This window comes from Dendronephthya gigantea, unplaced genomic scaffold, assembly GCF_004324835.1.
Source record: "Dendronephthya gigantea isolate DGI-Jeju-01 unplaced genomic scaffold, DenGig_1.0 000024F, whole genome shotgun sequence".
Lineage (NCBI taxonomy): Eukaryota > Metazoa > Cnidaria > Anthozoa > Malacalcyonacea > Nephtheidae > Dendronephthya > Dendronephthya gigantea.
Genome location: NW_021163034.1, coordinates 361,053 through 380,925, shown reverse-complemented (window position 1 = coordinate 380,925; position 19,873 = coordinate 361,053). Strand labels below are relative to the sequence as shown.

The 19,873-nt window shown below is 37.6% G+C and overlaps 1 protein-coding gene and 1 pseudogene across 1 annotated transcript; both read left to right on the top strand.

Moving 5' to 3' along the window:
- Positions 1–3,378: 3,378 nt before the first annotated feature.
- LOC114522773 (tropomodulin-2-like) lies at positions 3,379–10,510 on the top strand. Its single transcript, XM_028543521.1, has 7 exons — positions 3,379–3,642; positions 6,175–6,326; positions 6,711–7,002; positions 8,474–8,575; positions 9,015–9,256; positions 9,790–9,873; positions 10,424–10,510. Exons 2-7 carry the CDS (start codon positions 6,240–6,242, stop codon positions 10,508–10,510), a joined length of 894 nt encoding a protein of 297 aa, XP_028399322.1. The 5' UTR covers positions 3,379–3,642; positions 6,175–6,239.
- Positions 10,511–12,630: 2,120 nt separating this feature from the next.
- LOC114522867 lies at positions 12,631–18,730 on the top strand (annotated as a pseudogene).
- Positions 18,731–19,873: the final 1,143 nt, after the last annotated feature.

Below are 19,873 nucleotides of genomic sequence, written 5' to 3'. Positions count from 1 at the left end.
TGGACTCTGAGGCGCTGAAAAGACCGTCACAGAAGAAACCAGCGGAAAACCAACCTAAAATTGCACCAACTGAGTATGCCAGCATCGACTTCATGAAGACCGCGAAAACACCAAATGATGACAGTGTTTCAACCTAAACGTGGATAGCGAGGTACTAGTAGGGATGTTGCAAGGTAAATTTATTAGTCTCCATTTAGTCGTACCTGTCTTAGATATTTATCTCGACGGTTTCCATTCCCTTGTCACGTCTTTTTTCATGGGTTATCTGCAACACTCAATATGAGCATTTTGATTTTGGATTAAGAGTAAGAGTTTCTGTACTTCATTAAATTCTTTGATAGATTGTTGCCTTGAGAATGGCAATCTGTCATAACAACGATTCAAGTCGATTGATTTGAACTTTTATTTTGCAGGAAAGATGATTTGAGTGAGATGGTAAATACGACTGAATAGATCTTTAATGATTATAGTTTAGTTTGAAGTTATCGATTACCGATCACACATTGAATGCATGAACATAGATTGTGTAGTTTTTGATTAAACATTTTGTAGTTTTTCACGGTGGGGAGTCTCGCCGTTGTATGCACGTTACTGTAGTAAGCATATATATAGAGAGAGAGTAGGTTGTAAGACAACATATTGAAGGGAATATTAACTTGGGTATAATATATACGCGTAGTTAAGCAGCAGAAATCATTTATCAGTAGAAAATCTTACATTTCATACCTTGTATGAGATTTTCAATTATGTTTCTGCAAAATTGGCCAAGCCAACAGCTTTCATTTTCATAGTCACAAGAGACACTAAACTAAACGTTTTTAAATGCAATCCTAAATATATCACAATAGACACTAAACTGCATGTCCTTAGAATCCTAAATGCTTCACCATGCACACTAAACTGGATCTCATTAAAATGAAATCCGGAATATTTCACGATAGATATTAAACTTAATGTTTTCGCAATGAAATCCCAAATGCGTTTGTCATATATGGTTCAACCATCAATTGAGCCAAAAGACAAATAGCCACTGAGAGTTTTCTGCGAGGGCTTTTGTTCCGCAGCAAATATCTTCAAGTTAAAACACTTGAACTCAATGTTTCATTATTGTTTAATATAAGTGCTCCGTCGTTTAAAAACAGCGTGAAAATAACGATAAGCATATCTTGTTTGGCACAATTTTAATGGGGGAAGAATGGTGCATGATAATTGTTAACTATATAATGTTTGTAGACGCTTTCCCAAAATCTTGTCAATTAAAAAATTGGTTCAGAAAAAGGTTTGATTGATGACATTGATTTTCTAATGGTGAAATCAATGGTGTTACCTGCATGCAATCTGATTGGCCTCATGCAACAAAGTGATTTCCAAATCCAAAATTATTCTGACAACGGAATATACACACGTCTTATTGCCTGCAAATATACCAGTAATATTGCTCTAAAATTTTGGTAAAGTTAAGACTAAAAATAATGAAAATGATATTCTCATTATACATTACCCTCGATATCACATAAGTATGTAAACACACGCAGTAGTCTACTTTCTTAAAGATCGTAGCATTTTGGTAAAATGAAAAACAGAGTATATGTATATATATATGAACGTTTTTCTGTTAGGTCTATATATGTGTATTTGTAATTTGTGTTGAATAGCTATAGTTTTGGTATAAACGTAATTAGATAGAATCATAATGTCACGCCATAGGTTGTGATTTATGTATCGACGACTGCTTACTAACGTTTTTGCCTTTCCCGACTTCGACCAATTTATGTTCCCTGGTTCACACGGGATCCTCCATGGTCCATACTTGTCCTAATGAATGGTTAACATGCATCCACTGTAACAGTTTCTATGGTGGAGTAAAAATTTTCCATGGAAGCTAAAGCAGTGAGAGTTATTAAACATTATCAGCAACGTGCTGCTTGATCTAACGGCACCTTGGGTTTTTGAAACAGGGGATAAAGTCAATTTTTTATCATTGCTGAAAACGTTTGCTCGCGCCGTCAAAATTAAGCATGTTTATTTTAACCAGATTAGAAGAAATATGGCGGAAAATGTTAGTAAGTTCTCGAATATATTTTAGATTAAAGAAATGCATGCAACATATAATAATGTATAATTATGACGTAGAAATTAAGTGCATCATATATCTTTGCACAATATAGCTGTATACTATATATATTGTATACCACGTACAGCATAATATGTAAAATGTTGTATATTGATTAATTACATTGATTAAAAAATAATCCTGGAGACAATAATTTTTCTGAGAATGCCGGCCATATGTAAAAGTACTCGCCAGAATTTCAATATCGAAGGTCGGTATATCATTGAACGGTTTTCCGCGATCTTTATAAGTGTGCGTACAGTTGCGCAAAGGTCTGTGCAAAGCGAGCATGGATAAAAGTACGCATGCAAATTTTATGAAAAACACATTATGCATTAAGGTCTGCGAAAATGAGCATCCATAAAGATTGCGCGTGCAAAATTCAGTTTGTAATAATTTTGCATACAGGCAGACTTTGCAAAGATCTGTGAATGTGCAAAGTGAGCATTTATGGAAAATTGCATTGACATTGTGCCAAGTTCCGCCAGAATGAGCATCAATAAAGCCGCCCAAGCAAAATTCTACGCAAAAGTACGTACATACCGTCAAGTACACAAAGACTGTGCGAAAATAAGCACCAATACATTGCGCATACAAAATTTTTGCAAAAGTGGGCATACATGCACGGATTTTGCAAACGTCTGCAAGGCGAGCACGAAATGTGCACAGAGTCAGAGATCTGTTCCAAAGCGTCACATATGATTATAAACCACGGGAAGTCTGTGCAAAGCTAAGCCGTGAAAGCTCTTATTAAGTTTGCAAAGGACTGCTCAAAGTCAAGAATCTTCCCTTTGTCTGCATTGAAATCCTGCATGCAACATGCACGATTTCGGTTTCCCATAAATTTTTCAAGCCGTGCATTCAGTTGTGATAATTTACAGATCACTCGTGAACAATTCATCTATTCTAGTGTTAATATCGCTGCAAAATAGATCACAGATTTTGCTAAGCTTATGGAAATCGAGACACACAAAAATGTGGTGCCCCCCTGAAGGATTCCTTATGAGGGAAATTTTTCCCTATTTGTGTCCTAAAAAATGAACCTTTTACATAATTCAACGACGTGAAAACTAACGTTTCATAAAGACCGATATATACCAGTCTCAAATGGACACTACCGTAACGGAGGATTTTACCGATAATCCCTGTTTGCGACCAGATTATGGGTCAAAATTCCGGATGCGTAAGAGGTGACCTTGTCCTTGGTCAAAAGAGATGAAAATTTTCAAAAGACGTCAAACAATGAGGAATTTGCCCTTCAAAACAGTGTGGAATATCCTGTTTTTATGTGACGGACAAACGGCGATAGGTGAATATTCAAAAAAGCGTTACCTGCAGCGTTTAAAAGTGGCTATAAACACAGTTTTCATGCTGACAGCGTTTTAATGTAAAACCAAAACGATTATACCCTAGAGCCGCTTTTAAATAACGTCGCGCGAGCGAATGACAACAGCTTTGAGATGACAAGAGAATGTTCTGTAGAATTCGTGGATCAGAAATTCTGAAGTCGATAGGTCTCTGTATTTCAGGTAAGTCTGAAGATTGGGAATACACAACTGTTTAAAACGTGAGGATTTTTTCAAAAAAATAACGCTTTTTCCCCTCGTACGTGCAAGCGCGTTAGTTATGACTATTGGCCATCGGTTGTGACAACGTCAACAACATTTAAAAAATTCGCCGGGTGATGACCTTCGAACTTGTGTTCTTTGATTGCTGTTTTATTATTTCGTCAAAAACTCGTGCAAGATTTTCTTCCAATTACCTGCAATTCTATCTCTGAGTGATAATGCGCCTTTGTACATTTTGGAAACATTACATTCACTATAATTTGTCGACGGTAAATTCTCTGGCTCTGCAAATCGATAACAGCCTTGAAATATATCATCTGATTTTGAAGAGCAATGCTTGAAAAACTGCATATTAGGTGTTGCACAAGCTGTACAATGCAACCGTAACTTAATTCAATGTTTCACTCATGCAATGCGAAAAAAATACAGTTTTTCAGTTCAAAACCACGAGCATAATAAAGGTTCATAAGTTCCCTAAATCGTGAGGTGCTTTTAAACCACTGTAGAAACCTCGCTGTCTTATGCGCTTTTGTGTCTGGCACTTCAAAACTCTTCGATTGAGGTCAAGTAGCTCATCTTTAGGTAAAATTTTCACCCGCTTTTCTAAATTTACATTCAATTGTACGTTCTGCGTTGCTGTTCGCTTTTAAACTTTGTAAAATATAACTTCTGTTAATCCAGAAAAGATTCTTAAAAAAGCGTAGTGAAATCCCAACAGATTGATAGGGGAAAGGGTAATGAATTATGCTGCTTTTCAACAAGTCGTTTATCTCAAGTTAATCCTGCAGGCTACAGTCGTTTTAAAGAACGAAATAACAGTATTTAATACTGTACAAAAACAACAATGGCGCATAATCATACATGTTTTCCCACGAGGTGATTGGGTTCATGTTATTGCTTAAAACTTTGCTCTCACAGCTCGCGATACAATGATTGAAAATTTGACCTAATTGGCACTTGCTGTTTGTGTTGCTGATTGCGTTTCTTTCGAGTGTGTCGTATCGAGTTATTAATTGTTGAAAACAAAAGATAGATATCAAAACGCACAGTTTCCCTGCTAATGCATAATGACATGCAACAGTGTTCTAGACTATTCTACAAGGGTATTAAGTTTGGCTTAACAGTTGCGGTTTGAGGCATTCGTTGCTCGTCTATATCTGTGCTGTATATCTCGTTAATGTAGCCATTGCTAACGAATTTCACGTCTCAATCAAGGTGGGTTATGTAACGATATTTGCCATAGTGATTATTAATTAAGTGTAACAAAAGTTGCCCTATATCGTATATTGGAGATTATAATTTGACCACCGCCTCGTCGGTGCGAAATATAAATAAAGAGATAAATAAATGGACCAGAACGCAGAATATGAAAGTGAAAATTAGTCCTATCAATATCACTCACTACATGACCTGAAGTGATATTTAACAACGCGTGCGATAAATTTTCATTCAAACTAAAATTGTTGGAATATTTTTCAAATTACTAAATGATGGTGCATTAACTCATTTAGTCTGTAAATATTCCACGTAATTCCGTGTAAGTTCCGTTCGAAAGGATATAACTTTACTGTACTGTGCTGTGTTGTACGAATTCAACTGAAAAACATCGCGTGTCTTTGCCAAAATTGCGTCCGGCGTGTGTGGGCCTTTAGAACTTTAATTATGCTGAAAATCGTTGTAAGGGGGCGCCGTTGTTTCTTCTCATGTCGACTGTGCGACCTTTAGCAGGTGGAGCACGTGTTGGAACGCCCATCATTCAATGTCGACTTGTTAGAGTCAAAGACAATTTGGTGAAGAGGAAAGACTACTAGCAATGCGAGGGGCTGCCCCATAATCTTCAATTTTTCTCCCCGATTGCTTACATTGCTGAATGTTTGGGCTGTTCATATTCAGTCAAACCAACTCCTGCGCATCTTTGAGGGACAAGGGGAGAGAAGCCCCAGCGACTGTGTCGGGAGAACCCATACAATATTCCCTGCAGTTATGACTCAGGTATGCCGGACCACACGAGTTTCAGTGTAGCGTTCAAGGACACTGGTCAGTAATCACAAGGCGGGCATGGGTCTGCGACGCAGGCTATAATCACATATCACATCACTACAGCAACTGAGTTGAAGAATGCGTTGATTATTATAGTCAAACACTGCACCGAAAAGTGCCAATGAAGACAAAAAGATGGCATAAGTAAATAGGCAAAGTTTGTTTACTAAGCCTTACTTAACTCAAAACTTTGGCAGAAGTGAGATCTTTTGTTCTGGTATCCGGATGTTATCTCTTGAGGTTAAATTTCCTTCTACTGATGGTTATCTTGACATAGCGAAAAGTAGTCTTATCACCAGGTAACGCCGCTTGTACGTCAGAGCAGGGTCAGAGCATACCATTCGCGTGTTCCTGATTACTGAGCTACGAACCGCGCTAATCTGTTATAGTATAACATCACGAGTTTGCGATGTGTAATTTTACCTCAGTGTGATATGGATGGTAATTTCACAGTTTAGAACTTCTGGTGAAGGTGAAAGCAGAATAAAGTGACGCAGCTTTTTCACGGAGTCACAGACATGGCTTCAGTTTCCATAGACGATTTATTGGAAGGTCTTTCAGCCGAGGAGTTGAAAGAATTGTCCGGAGACATTGACCCATCTCAGGTAAGGATATATTATTAGATCTAGAAAATCGATATGCTGGACTCGCCCGCCCCAGAAAGCAAGCAGAACATATTAGATCAAAATCTACATTTCGTCACAGAGAACTAAATTAGCAAATAAAGTTTTCCTCAAGCCTATACCGTTCCTTGTGCTGTTCATAACCGCTTGATAAGAAAAGAGCTACTGGGAGAATACTTTTTGGTTGGATTTGAGGTCATGAGTTTCACAGCTTTAGGTATCCTAAACGTTAGTCAAACATGTAATGTCACATATTGGAAACCAGTTAAATGACTCCACTGATCAGTAGAGATAAGCCTAAGACCGTCCACTGTTTAGTATAAACACGCCATGGTAACTTCTGATAGCTTATCTCATCTTGTTCAGCAAGGTCAATCTTCAGATGTGTCCAAGACCACCATCGGCTACTTCGATCGACCGAGAGCGGCCAAGAACAGATATGACATCAAATCCATGATATGCACCATGGAGAAGAAATCTCAAGATTCCATAGTCGGGGACAACTATCTGCCTCGCAAATACAGGGAATGGAAGAAGACGGGAAAGACGAAGGCGAAGCGGGAGAAGGAAGTTAAAAAAGAAGAAGAAGTGAAGCTCCCGGATGAACTTGAGGCGATGATGAAAGATATGGACGATGAGGATATCAGTGAGATTGCAGGTGAGAGATGTGCCATTTTATTGCTAATTCTAATGGCTTTTAAGCCTAATATCAAATGTACGCACGTAAGAATAGTTCAATATCCTGTCAACAAGGTTTTTTCGCGATGTTGTAGCAATTATGTTGTCGTAACTTGTGTCATTCGACACATTTAACCGTTATTTAACCGTAATAACCGTTAGTTAACCGTTATTTATAGTTAGTGAAAAGATTGGGGAATCAGAATTTTGGAGTTAAACTATATGATTTACTCACCTGGGGCCGGTTGTTCGAAAGATGGATAACTTATCCAACGGATAAGTCCTATTCAACGGATAAATCTGCTATTCAGTGGATAGTTATCCATTGGATAAAAACGCATTGCACGAAGCGTGGATAGTGAAGTGGATAGCTATCCAATAGATAAGTTAAAATTTACCGGAAGAAAGCAGGATTATCCTGAAATTTCGTACCACAACGTCAGCTGTTGCTAAGCATTTACAACATTAAATTCATAATCATTACGAATTCTCAAGTATAGTTACTGAATGGAAAAGACTTGAACAAGTGATTTGCTCGAACTTTGCACTTCACATCATAGTGATTTTATTAATTAAACACATTGCAATTTTATTCCTTGACCTTGCAACGCTTTGCTATTCGGTTCCATATTCGGAACACTATTTTAATGTTCGTGAATGAAATTACTTATAGATATTAGCAAGTTTCCTTGGAATAGGTTGAATCTTTCTTTGCATATTCGCGTTTATAAACTGATTAGAAGCGTATAGTAAATTTACCGCCTGTTATAAATGCGATGATCTCCAAAAAATCGCCGCTCGGAACGGAATGTGCAGGCAACGTGAAACGCTGCTGCGACAAATTGCACTTCGAAAACATTTCTAATAGTGAATACAATCATGATGTGTATTAGTTTGTTGAAACACAGTAACAGGAATATGGCATTTTGTTCTATTTTATATAAATGTTTACAGTGTTACCTTGTATCTTTGAATTTATCCACTGGATAGTGGATTTAAACCACCTCCAGACCTTGGATAAATTTATCCGGTAGATAGCGATTTTTATCCGCTGGATAAAGTTATCCAAGCTTCGTGCAACGCAAATCACACGCTGGATAAAACTTATCCGTTGGATAGCGACTTATCCGTTGGATAGCGACTTATCCACCTTTCGAACAACCGGCCCCACAAACGTAACTAAGAGTTTTATACAACTAAATTACAGATGCATCCATTTACAATATCACAAGTTTTAAAATTACTTGATGATAAACGAAACGTCGTTAGCAAGCTTCCGACACGGACGTAAAGCCGCTGCTAAGTTGTGTTTATTTTTACAATTTACTGCATGCTGGGAAGCTGGGCTTAAGACTGAACTGCTCGAAGGTCTTTCACATGCAAAATTGCCATGTAAGCCATCAGCATGTTTTCAGTTCCGAGGAGTTTGAGAAATGGCATTTCTACTTCAGCCGTGCTTGGCCTACACAGTCTTTTGACCCAACAGCAAAGTTTCAAAGTGGAAAGCGAAAAACTGGGGGAAGCTATCAAGAAATTTGGCCTCCGAAAACCAGGTGAGGGGAAGTAAAAAAGTGTATAGTTCAGCCGGTTCAGAACAACACTAGAAAATCGCACAGCTTACTTACAGACAAGCTTGCATGAGCCAGTTTAACCAACAGCAACGACTCTAAAGTGGGAGGATGGAAACTGCATGCATGGGAGAATCCGTCAAGAAATTTGGCTTCCGAAAAGCGAATGCATGAGAATAGGAAGACAATGAGTGCAGCAAAGCACTACAATACCGCACAAATTTATTGCAGACAAGCTTAAGTCACTTCACTAACAGCAAATTTGTGACGTGAAGGCGTGGATCTTGGTTGAGCCATCAGCAAATTTGTTCTTTTAAAACAAGTCGGGGAACGTAAGACACCAGTACAAGGCATTTCAGAAGTACAATACAAGAAGTTCATTTTTATTCTCGATGACATTTAACTGCGATTTGATTTCTTGTAGGCGTCGTCGAAGGGAAGAGGCCGAAATCAATGCCGGACATGTTGCAGACACCAGACACCGTGCAGATATCAGAGATCCTCAAAAGATTGAAGAAGACTGACCCAACTTTGACTGAAATTGCGATGAACAACTACAAGGATGTTGAGAGTGTGCTGATTGATATCGCAAGATTTCTTAGGAAGAATACTCATGTCAAGAAACTGTCCGTTGCAAATACGCAAATGAAACCCGCAGTTTGTCTGGTGAGTTGGCATTCTAATACGAATAACAATCAAGTTGTAATGCACTGTGGATTGCAAAGTCCGAAGTTATTTTATTCCTATAGCCCTCTAATGCATGATAATATGGAAACTTCATATGTACATTCCGTATCACTTTGCATTGATGTGACCGAAATCAGGTCTCATCTTCTTTCTCAATTCCTATACGATATTCTCAGCATCAGTTTTCCTGACTGTTCAAATCCGGCACGCAAACACATTTTAAACCCGACTAAAACATGCAGCCGCATGTAACTCATGCACATGACCTTGCTGATGAAAATATTTATGAAAATGCATAATGCATATTTAAGGCTACGTTCACGAAGACCGGACGAATTTGGTACTGTTCTTGAATTTGTCCTGTTTCCTTATGTAAATACGTATTCCCCATGTAAAAGTTTATCCATTTTTACCGTGTAAACACCTGTATGAATTCTAGTACGGTCCCAAATACGTCCGCATGATCCCGCGTGCATGAACGTGTATCCTAAGTATAATAATTTCCCATGCAGCATTTCATAGAGACAATGAAAGTAAACAAAACACTGGAAACTATCAACATGGAATCAAATTATTTAACAGGCGATGTCATTGCGGTAAGCGGTAAATAAGTTTAAGATGAATGATTCCCATTCTAAATCCTAAGTAATCCCATTGGGGAAGAGTTAACGCGACATTTTAATCCATGTCCCATGAAATGTGATACACGACCTAAAGGTAAACTAATGAATAATCAGCCAGCGAAGTCGTTAGGTCTGAGCTAGGATCTTTAAAGGCTAATTTCCACTCAGGAAAAATCTCTTTTGGATCGGAACGGACAGGAAAATTTCCTTTGTCAGCGAGTTCTCAGGCGGCGTGTATACAAAAGAAACTTTCCTGTCCTGTCCGATCCAAAAGAGAATTTCCCTGTCTGGAAACTAGCCTTATATAAGAGCAAATTGGTGTCCTTCAACAGGTCAAGTTAAAAAAGGATCTCTCTTTGTCGTTGTGCTAAAATAATTACGTGTTGTTTTGATCTCGGTCATGCATGTTTAGTGCATGCTCATGCTTGTAATTTATACTCATCGTTATCTTTCAATATCGTGCATGGATTGTAAATTAAATTTTAAGTGGCTAAAGATTTCATCGTATTTTTTTCCAAATCAGAAGTTGATGCGTGTCTTAGAAGAAAATACAACACTTAAAGAACTGAGGCTTGCAAACCAGGCAAGTAATTTTGAGTCATGCATGTAGAAATCGATTCTTTTTGTAAACCATGCATAGCATATCAATAGATGCTATAAATGAAAATCCCTGCCACTTTCCCCTGTTGTGTGATCGTGTTTATTATCGTTACTGTAGCATTAACAGCACAATAAGGTTTGCGTTAATACAGCCTGGATGAGATTGCTTGATTCTTTATATTGTAGGCTTGCACAAGTGGTTCGAAAGCCGAGCAAGCAATCGCAAAATCTCTCGACGCGAATCACGCTTTGAAGAGGTTTGGTTATTTCTTCGAAACCAGAGGTCCTATGATGTCTGTTGCAAAATCTCTTCTCAGAAATAACGACGAAGGTTCGTATAACATTCTAGGAAGGTAGCACGTTGTTGAAAAATGTCGGCTATCCAAAGGTTAATGACATTATAGTTGATATTTCAGTGAGGAATGCTATATGAAGAACGAGATACATGCATAAATCATAATTTGAATTAGGAGAAAAATCCTTCTGCTTTTTAGGGTTAGCTAGTGACAAGTTAATTTAAACTCTTATTATAGTTAAACTCTATATTATATACGTTCAATAACATTCTAAAACCTCGAAGATATTATAGTTAGCTGTCAAAATAATTTTTCAACAGATCTTGATTGACAAAATAGGCAAGTTTGCAATTGAATCTTTCGATCTACGTCAATTTATACTGTTCGTGGGCTTTTACATGCATGAAAATATATTTTTTCCATTTTCCAAATCAGTCGTAATCATGGAACATCTATACAAGAAGATTAATAATCAATTCACTCGACAGGAGTTAGTAACATATGACAGTTTTCTTTCTCGTTACATCCGTTTGTTTAGCGAGACAAAAAAGACGAAGCTACCACGAACTGGCAAATATGTAAGAAATTATCACTGACATTGGACCGAATTAGCGACAGAACTGCGGATTTTACGAAGAAATTGCTGGACTGTGTTGCATGTATGGAAAAGCAAGCTCATGCAAGATTCATCAGTTGGTTGAGGCATCAAATCAAGTAATACCAGTTTTTCTCCACAGGGATAGAAATTATAGACTTCCTTTAGCAAGCAAATTCACAGCTGTATGTAAGCATGGGCTCCTGGCACTTGAGGCTGCTTTCATGTCACGTCCGCGTCGTATAGATTTGATGCATCTTAAACTCGCTTTGAGCTAGACATAAAGCCAAGTTTCACAAAGTTTCACCACAAGGATAGGAATTGTATCGTATCTAAACTCAGGGACGGAGTAAAATGGGATTTTCTTCAATGGATCTGCATCGTAGATTTGATGAATCGTTAACGCTCCTTGATATTTTCGTGGTGGATAACAATTAATGCAAAAATATTCATTGAGAAAAGAAGATTGATATAGTTGTCATCACGAGTCTTGGAAAAAACAGATCAATGCATGTAAAGAAATAAGAATCTGTACATATATTCTGACTGACGCCGGAAAGTCGAGCAAATCCCTATACAAAGCTATATATGTAAATTTGCAGTGAAATAATCATATTTTGCAAGTATAGTGTTGCCATATTGGAATATGTTTTGTCTATCGCTATATTGGATCTTTTGTACATGATTTACATAATTATAGATAATCACAATCAACTGTAATGAACGTTTTTGTCCGGCGTTTTGTAGACTTCACCGCTTCATGCATGTTGCACCTGCAATATACGACTCATCAATCCATTGGGGCTCCAGGCATCAGTATAATGCGCACTTACGAAGGCTGGCAACTTACGAAAGCTACTCAATGGATAGTAATTTTGTTTTGAACCGTCGTAAAAATGCTTGAGTAGCAATAAAATTGCTGTTTTGAAGCAAGCAATCCATAAGGCTGATGTCCATGCAGTTTAAGAATATCAGGCGCGTTTTCATCATCAAAGTTATATCGAGCGACTGTCAATTATAGAGCGATTGCATGGAAACTATCACTATCAGATGCATGATAGCGTGAAACTAACAGAAAATATCAGAAAGGGCTATAGGTATACCAAGGCATAATTTTAGTTTGTACATATTATATAGCTTAGCCATACGCTAATTTCACATCTCATAAACTATATAATATAAGTAACTATATAGAATATATTCATAGATCAGGTCACTTTAATATATGGTGTGAAATATTCATTAAAGTATATACTTGCGTCAGTGGATGGGCCATTTAGACTGATTGTCTCCCATGTGCGACAATGCATGAAAAGAAATATAATTATCCAGAAAACTGTTAAATGCACATGTTTCATAATTTATTGTGCCCACGTTCGGGGAAAATCGCTTTTTAAATCCACGAATTTCAGCCGTAGTTATAACATCGCTAAAACGGTGCTCAACAGATATCTTCTATATAGACTGAAAGAGAATAATCAGGAACTGGCTGTGGTAAGTCGTGTTGCATGAAACATTTTGTTAAGACGATGATTACTTTTAACATCGTGTCAAAATCTAATTCAATGTTATACATCACCTAAAACTAACTTTAATAATGAATGTAAATTATTAAAATAAACTGACATGCAGGCGTCGTCTTCAAACTTTGAAAAATTATTTCCATTCCTGTATCCGAAATGTCTTAATTCACATTTTCGACGGCGCGTGAAATATAGAGTGTTAAAAACTGTAAATCACTTATATTCCCCAAGTTAACAATACTTCTGACCGTTAGCAGGATATGGCTCGAAATAAAATGAAAATTCATTTATAAATCATGAGACTCACTGAACTCCGAGTAAAATTCTGCTTGTGCGTGCATGTGCATGCCTTTCCAGTTTCCAGGGAAAAGGGAAAAAACATAACGCTGCGTGTATATATATAAAAGCTCAACTTGTGCACGCAGTGACAGTTGTAAAACAATAAAAGTGTACATGTCAAAATGTTTATATAGCTACTATATATAAGTTCTTGATATCTGCAAGTATATAAGTAACACTGAAAAAGATGACGTGAAAGTGTTTACATAAAAGTGTGTTTATAGCTGAGTAATCAACTGTACAGACAAACGACAATATATTATATATCAGTATATATCGCTGACTTTCAAATATAGTTATACATTAGCCAGTAAATATGACAGTGAAAAAAAACTGTTGCAAAAGCATCATAAAAAGACAGGACTTTATAGCTGCATGTATAGTTATCAACTGTGCAGAATATTTAATATCTCTACATGCATCACAGTGCAATCATGACTTTCACAGTGGATTCTCACGAGTTTTTTATCTTTATTTAAATCTTGTATTCTCCTCTAGAATCTTGCATAATCCTATACAATCAGCATATTTTCCATGCAACTACCTCGGGACAGACTTTCATTTATTGATGATTTTAATGATAGGAGTTTTTCACTCATGCATTTGCATGTCATGCATATAGGAAGTCTTTGCCGGATGTCCCATGCATAATATATATATCTTACCGCATGCACTGATTTGTTCCCTCTTGTATGTATAATATTCTTTACTCCGTCTTGCGTAGGCATATAAGAGAGCGTGGATTATATCAGTATATCTTTGCCCTGCGGCAAAGGACAATTATAATATCAGCGGTAGAACTTAGGGTTGATAAACTGCATGATACAAAACTATATAAGGGTAAAGGGTATATGCCTGTTTAAAACCGCCATTATATTGTGTTTATAGTCTAGTTTCCATCAAATAGGTTAAGATTACATACATGCATGAAATCGTCTATATATATATACGAAGAGTAATGATTTGCTTTTATCAAACGTGAAAGAATATAATCAATGTCTGAATATTTAGGACCTATAAAATAGGCCATTCAAGTATATACGAAACTATATCCTCCGTGTTCCTCTTATCAATCATAGCAATCGAATTCGCAACCTGCAAATAAATTAAAGTAATCTTATAGTTATATAAATTAATCTTGGCTGCTATGCGACAATACGTGCATGAATATCATCTACTGATAACGGAAATAGAAAAAAAGATTTTTCAGAAAAACCGTCATGGCCATGTATATACATATTCGCAACTAGACGTAGAGCCAGCAGCTGCAGCAATTATCGATAAGGTATGATACCGAGGGTATTGTGGAAAAATAAAGCTTAATTGCTCTAGTGAATGTTTATGCAAATACTACGCGCTTTGAGAAGAAACCTATTTTACGCGCAGCAAGACTTCGCGGAGAAATATTTTGTGAACAATTGCAAATTCAATGTATATATAGAAATCGCACCAAGCGGCAATCCAGCTGTGTCGGAAAGAAAGCAAGGTTGAAATAACCAAGTCCAACTGCTGCGGATATTCTCTGATTTATTTACGAAAATAATTCGATATTTCAAATGGTTTGCTGGGATTTTCAAGCGAGGTAAGGGAGTATAGAAGCTTGCTGTGTTTTCAAGCGAAATTTTAGCGTTGTTAGAGAAAACGTGGCATTCATGGTAACACATAATTATATTATACCTTTCGTGATATGACGAGGCTGAATGTTATAACATAGAGTGACTGGTTTCACAGTTTCGAGACGTAAAAATGGAACTATAGCGGTATTAAGAACACCCGTTACATGTAACGAAATAATGAACATCGCATGTAATTATCAGAGTATATCACTTTCTGTACATGAAAATTATTATATTTATATATTCGTATATGTGATTGGGCAGTTTGGCCTCCCTTGATGAGCTAAATTGTATAAATCATGTTCATAAAAGTTATAGTCACTGAGCTTGCTGGCCTTATTTATGTATACGATGTTGAAACTCGGTCCCGAAATATCTGTACCTACATCACAGGGAAGAGCAACGTGTACTGATGTACATTGTTAGTGAACTTTAAAAGTTCTATCATCAGCCAATTCTAGATTTTTCATTTAATATAACCCAAGTCTAAACAAGCATGTCTTTTCCCAGTATGTTGACCGTGTGTTTTTCAAAACATATTTAGCTGAATAGGTGATTTAAATGGGATATGTTAATCGAGATTTTAACTCTCCAATTAGTGTTGCAAAATCAGTAAAATTTGCTGTTCATCGACGAATCAATGGCGCTATCAAACCGATCATTCAAAGCGGCTCAAATCTTTCTCAAAATCGGGAAGAAAACACGCTAAACACTTAATCTCAAACGATTTACAAGTTGTGATAAGCAGTCAGCGAGGCTAAATTGATCGTTGATGTGAGGATATAGTCAGCGGTGCAGTCACAACTGTGTTTTAACTCGTTTATCGCGAGGCGAAAGATTTCACAAAAACCGTCCTCCATTATCGAGGTAGCTGATTAATAAATCTGTGTTGTTGACGCGCTAAGTTCGGCACAATACTGAAACTGTGACTCAGTTGGGCATCATGTTTGTATTTAATAAAGGCTTGTTTTAATATATCCTAAGCCGTCAAAATTCGTTATATTCGTCGTAATTTGCAGTAATTCATGCAGTTTCGGTATCCCAAATTATATACGCGTAACAGCAAATAACAACGTGTTATACAACATGCGAATTACGGCGAATTATTTGACGAAAACGATCTTCGAAGCATCTTTAATTACTCACTGATAAAGAGAACTAAACTAGAGGACTGTTTAAAGATGTCAAACATTTTGTGCTCTTCGCCACAAACTAAAGACCTATAACCGATACTGCTTAATTTTTGTCGTATTTTATCCACAGGTAATTCGGGTTAAGTATATAAGCCGATGATAAATACTTAATAGTTACACATCAACGGAAATGTGTTGAACATGTTTAGGAAAATGGTTTGAATATTGGCAGGCACCATGCAGTGTTCGGCGCTCATGTCTGAACACAGCTTCGCATCATGGCAAATAATAGCGTTCATGTACAAAGTCTAAAGCCAGAGGACGCGATAGTTCACGCACCCCATTTTTCTCAACTGTTAATTTCTAGCTTGGACTTAAAATGTGTTTATGATTTCCAACTTGAGATGAAAACCCTTAAAGGACGTTCACCCCACCCTGATATAGGGGTCATTTTTCACTCTCGTGTCCTTTTTCCTGCATGCACCAGAGCCCGAGGCTGAAATCAAATTTTGAACGGAAACTGAGCCGGCTATACATTTGGTCAATTTAGTTAAAATAACTTTATCATGCATGCATATAATGAAAGTTTAGGTGCATGATTCCAATATCTTTACAATATCACCCAGGTTTCCAATAAACTTCGTTCAATTTCATTTAAATTTTAACCCTCATTTCCTATCGTTTGCTTTCTAATATGACGATGCTTCCAGTCGCTATAGGAACTGATTGATGATAAAATTGTATTCATTGGTATATTTCAAAATTATTTGCCCAAAACAAACATCCATTATACAGAACAACGATTCGGCATTAGAATAGATTCCTAATATCAACAGGTACTGACATGCAAATATAGATATCACATATAATACTTGTCCACAAATATCGTGTAACGCAAATGAATGTGTGAATTTGATATGACGATTGCAGAATGCAGTATATTATATAACATGGAGCCTTTCAAAGCATCGTTAAATCAAAGAAAATAGATTGTATTTCATTACCAGGAAGGTTTGTATGCTTATTTTGTAGTACTTTCAGTAAAACAAATCTTTTAATGGCGTAATCCGTTATTGAAAACCGCAAACAATACAGACAGTTCTTGCATTCGCCTTGCCCTTGGTATAAAACTTAAATACTCATGCATGCAAGGTAATATACGCAAGTGAGCTAGTGAGATGATTTCTTTTTCAAACCTAGGCAACAAATACACTTGCTTTTCTATTGAACATCATCCTTATTTGACCTTTTTTCCATGGCCGGCAAATTCCCAACGCCGGGTCGTGTTTTTCTTGTTAATTAAGCAGACGTTGGAAACAATACGAATTACTGTGGCTTGTCCCATCGTAAACTATGCTAGTATAATTATAAGGTTTTAAAACTAGCAGAGATCTATTGAAATCGGGCCGTTCGAAATCCTGTTCGAAATCCTGATGAATTCGGGAACACAACTGACAACTTCTCGGGTTTGATGTCATTCATGTTCGTACGCAAGAGTTTTGACCAAAGGGAAGAATGGTCTTGTCGCGAAACGGGTGATTTTTAGTGGATATTGGCTATAATTTTGTGACTTCTTCGGTACAATGCCACCCTTTGTAACGTGTAAATCGATTAAAATGCGTTAACTTCAAAACGTCTTATTCTTTTCTAGGGTTTGATAAAAATCCACGCGTTTCGGCGAACCGTGGGGATAAACTGGGACGATCAGTGACACTAATGACCACAGTGGGAGTAATAGTTGTTGAAACCATCTTTCTCATTCTGATATGCGCCGGTGCATTGACTGGAAATGTTATGCTTTTTGTGCTTATTGCAAAAAACCCACCGCTTCAAACCAAAGGAAATGTATTTATCCTGAATCTAGCCTTTGCTGATTTACTGGTTGCTGTCGTCAACATGCCTGTAACCATAGTGACAGTTATAGCGGACGATTGGATCCTAGGGGAAAACGTATGTCTGGCTTCTGGATTTTTTACACTACTAACGTTCGTGGCATCGTGCATGGCATTGACTATGATTAGCGTGAATCGTTACCACGCGATATGTCATTGGACCTCTTACCACGAGAAGTACACGCATGGAAAGTGCGTGATATACATTGGCATTGTATGGGGAGTTACGATAGGACTCTCCCTGCCGCCGTTTTTTGGCTGGGCGAAATTCGCTTACGATGAAGGGCAGAGTTATTGTTTTGCTGAATGGGGCATGAGCAAGTCTTATACGTTGTTTATGATCGCTGCTTGCCTGTTTGGACCAATCAGTGTCATGTCCTATTGTTACGCAAAGATTTTATAGGTTTAAAAAGCAGAGTGGCATTCGTGTTCTGGCGGCTGGGACTGCGAGCGACTCGAATTCAAACGAAATGCATACGGTAACTGGGACGTATGCTAGTGGAGAGCTGGTCTCCAACGCTTCATCTCGAAACGATCGCAAGCTCAGTCGAACGATCATGACGCTAATCGTCGTATTCGCATTGTGCTGGTCACCTTTTGCGATAATCATGATCTTGCAAGTGTTTTTCTCCGTCGATGTGCCGCGATGGGCTGACTTCATTTCGCTTGTGCTCGGCTATATGAACAGTTTTTTAAATGTTTTTGTATATAATGCTACGAACAAGGCGGTCAGGCAAGGGTATAGAAAATTATTAGGCTGTAAACCAAACAGAGTTGACATTGGCGGTTGAACGATATTGTACTTCGCGTGTGGGCCTCCACAGACTAGGGATTAAGTTATCGACAACAGTAAACAAGTCCGATAAAGGATTCCACACGGCACTGGCGTTAAAATACTGATTTAGCAACCGAAATAGCGCGGAGATTAAACAACTAAAATAAAAGTTTTTACACTAGAAAAACGCCAAAAAATGAGGCCGTTGACAACTATTAGTTGTCGACAACTACGTATAGTCTCGCAGTTCGAAAAGGGAAACTGTTTAGTTGCCGACAACTTGCGCGACAGACTACGTTTTTTAGTTGTCGATACGTTTTAGTTTTCGATCACAACTGAATAGTTGATCACAACTAAATTCCTAGTCTGTGGAGGCCCTGATTCAACAAAATGTTGTCCAACCAAAACATCAAACAAGTTATTTAAACTCTGAGCGCGTGAGAGATGATGCATTTTGTTCTCTCAGATTTGTTAACTGAAATCTGCTTTATAAGACCCACGACAAACTGAAAGGAGATGACGTCCCGCATTATAAAATCAACCGGCTTCAAATGTTATTTTCTGACCTAAATAGAGCATAAGGTATGAGGTACTATCTGATTTCTTTCACGCTCAAAGTTTAGCCGGGGCTCACTGTACCGATCGGTCAACCTTTATTGAATTAGCTGTAAAATAGAAATGGAAAAGTAGATCAATTTAAATTTATATTGCTAAATTAAGAAATAAACTGGAACCTTTTTTTCGGGTCACCTCGGGCGATCTCGGTGTCGGACGTAATCTATTCAAATGCCGTTTATTTTATACTATAGTAAGTAGGTCATGAATATTTCTGTGTGCTACATGCAATCTTGGGCAAACCCTTCTTCCAAGACGATTGCTCGCAATATTTCGCACGAAGTCAAAGTGTCGAAACTCGAAATACGTCAGGTCAGCGGTAAATGCATTAAAAACGAGGCAATGAAGTTTATTTGTATTGCAACGAGGAAGAAAGATTTTATCCATTCTTGTTTCTTGTCATGCAAATGATCCCATAGCCTCGTATCGAAATCAGATACCAGCTGCAGCTGTTCTGTACTATGGACGTTTAATATAACTTAGGTCTTTATCACATGACGGATGAAAAGGCGTACGCCATTCTTTGCTATCGTTAAAAGCCGGAAAGGATCGGATCTGGTATCTCGAGGGATCCGAGAGACGACGATAG

Coding starts and splice junctions, on each gene's coding strand:
- LOC114522773 (XM_028543521.1), top strand. CDS start 6,240: ATGGCTTCAGTTTCCATAGACGATTTATTGGAAGGTCTTTCAGCCGAG. Junction 8,576..9,014: donor ATTTGGCCTCCGAAAACCAG/GTGAGGGGAAGT, acceptor GATTTCTTGTAG/GCGTCGTCGAAGGGAAGAGG. Junction 9,257..9,789: donor TGAAACCCGCAGTTTGTCTG/GTGAGTTGGCAT, acceptor TTTCCCATGCAG/CATTTCATAGAGACAATGAA.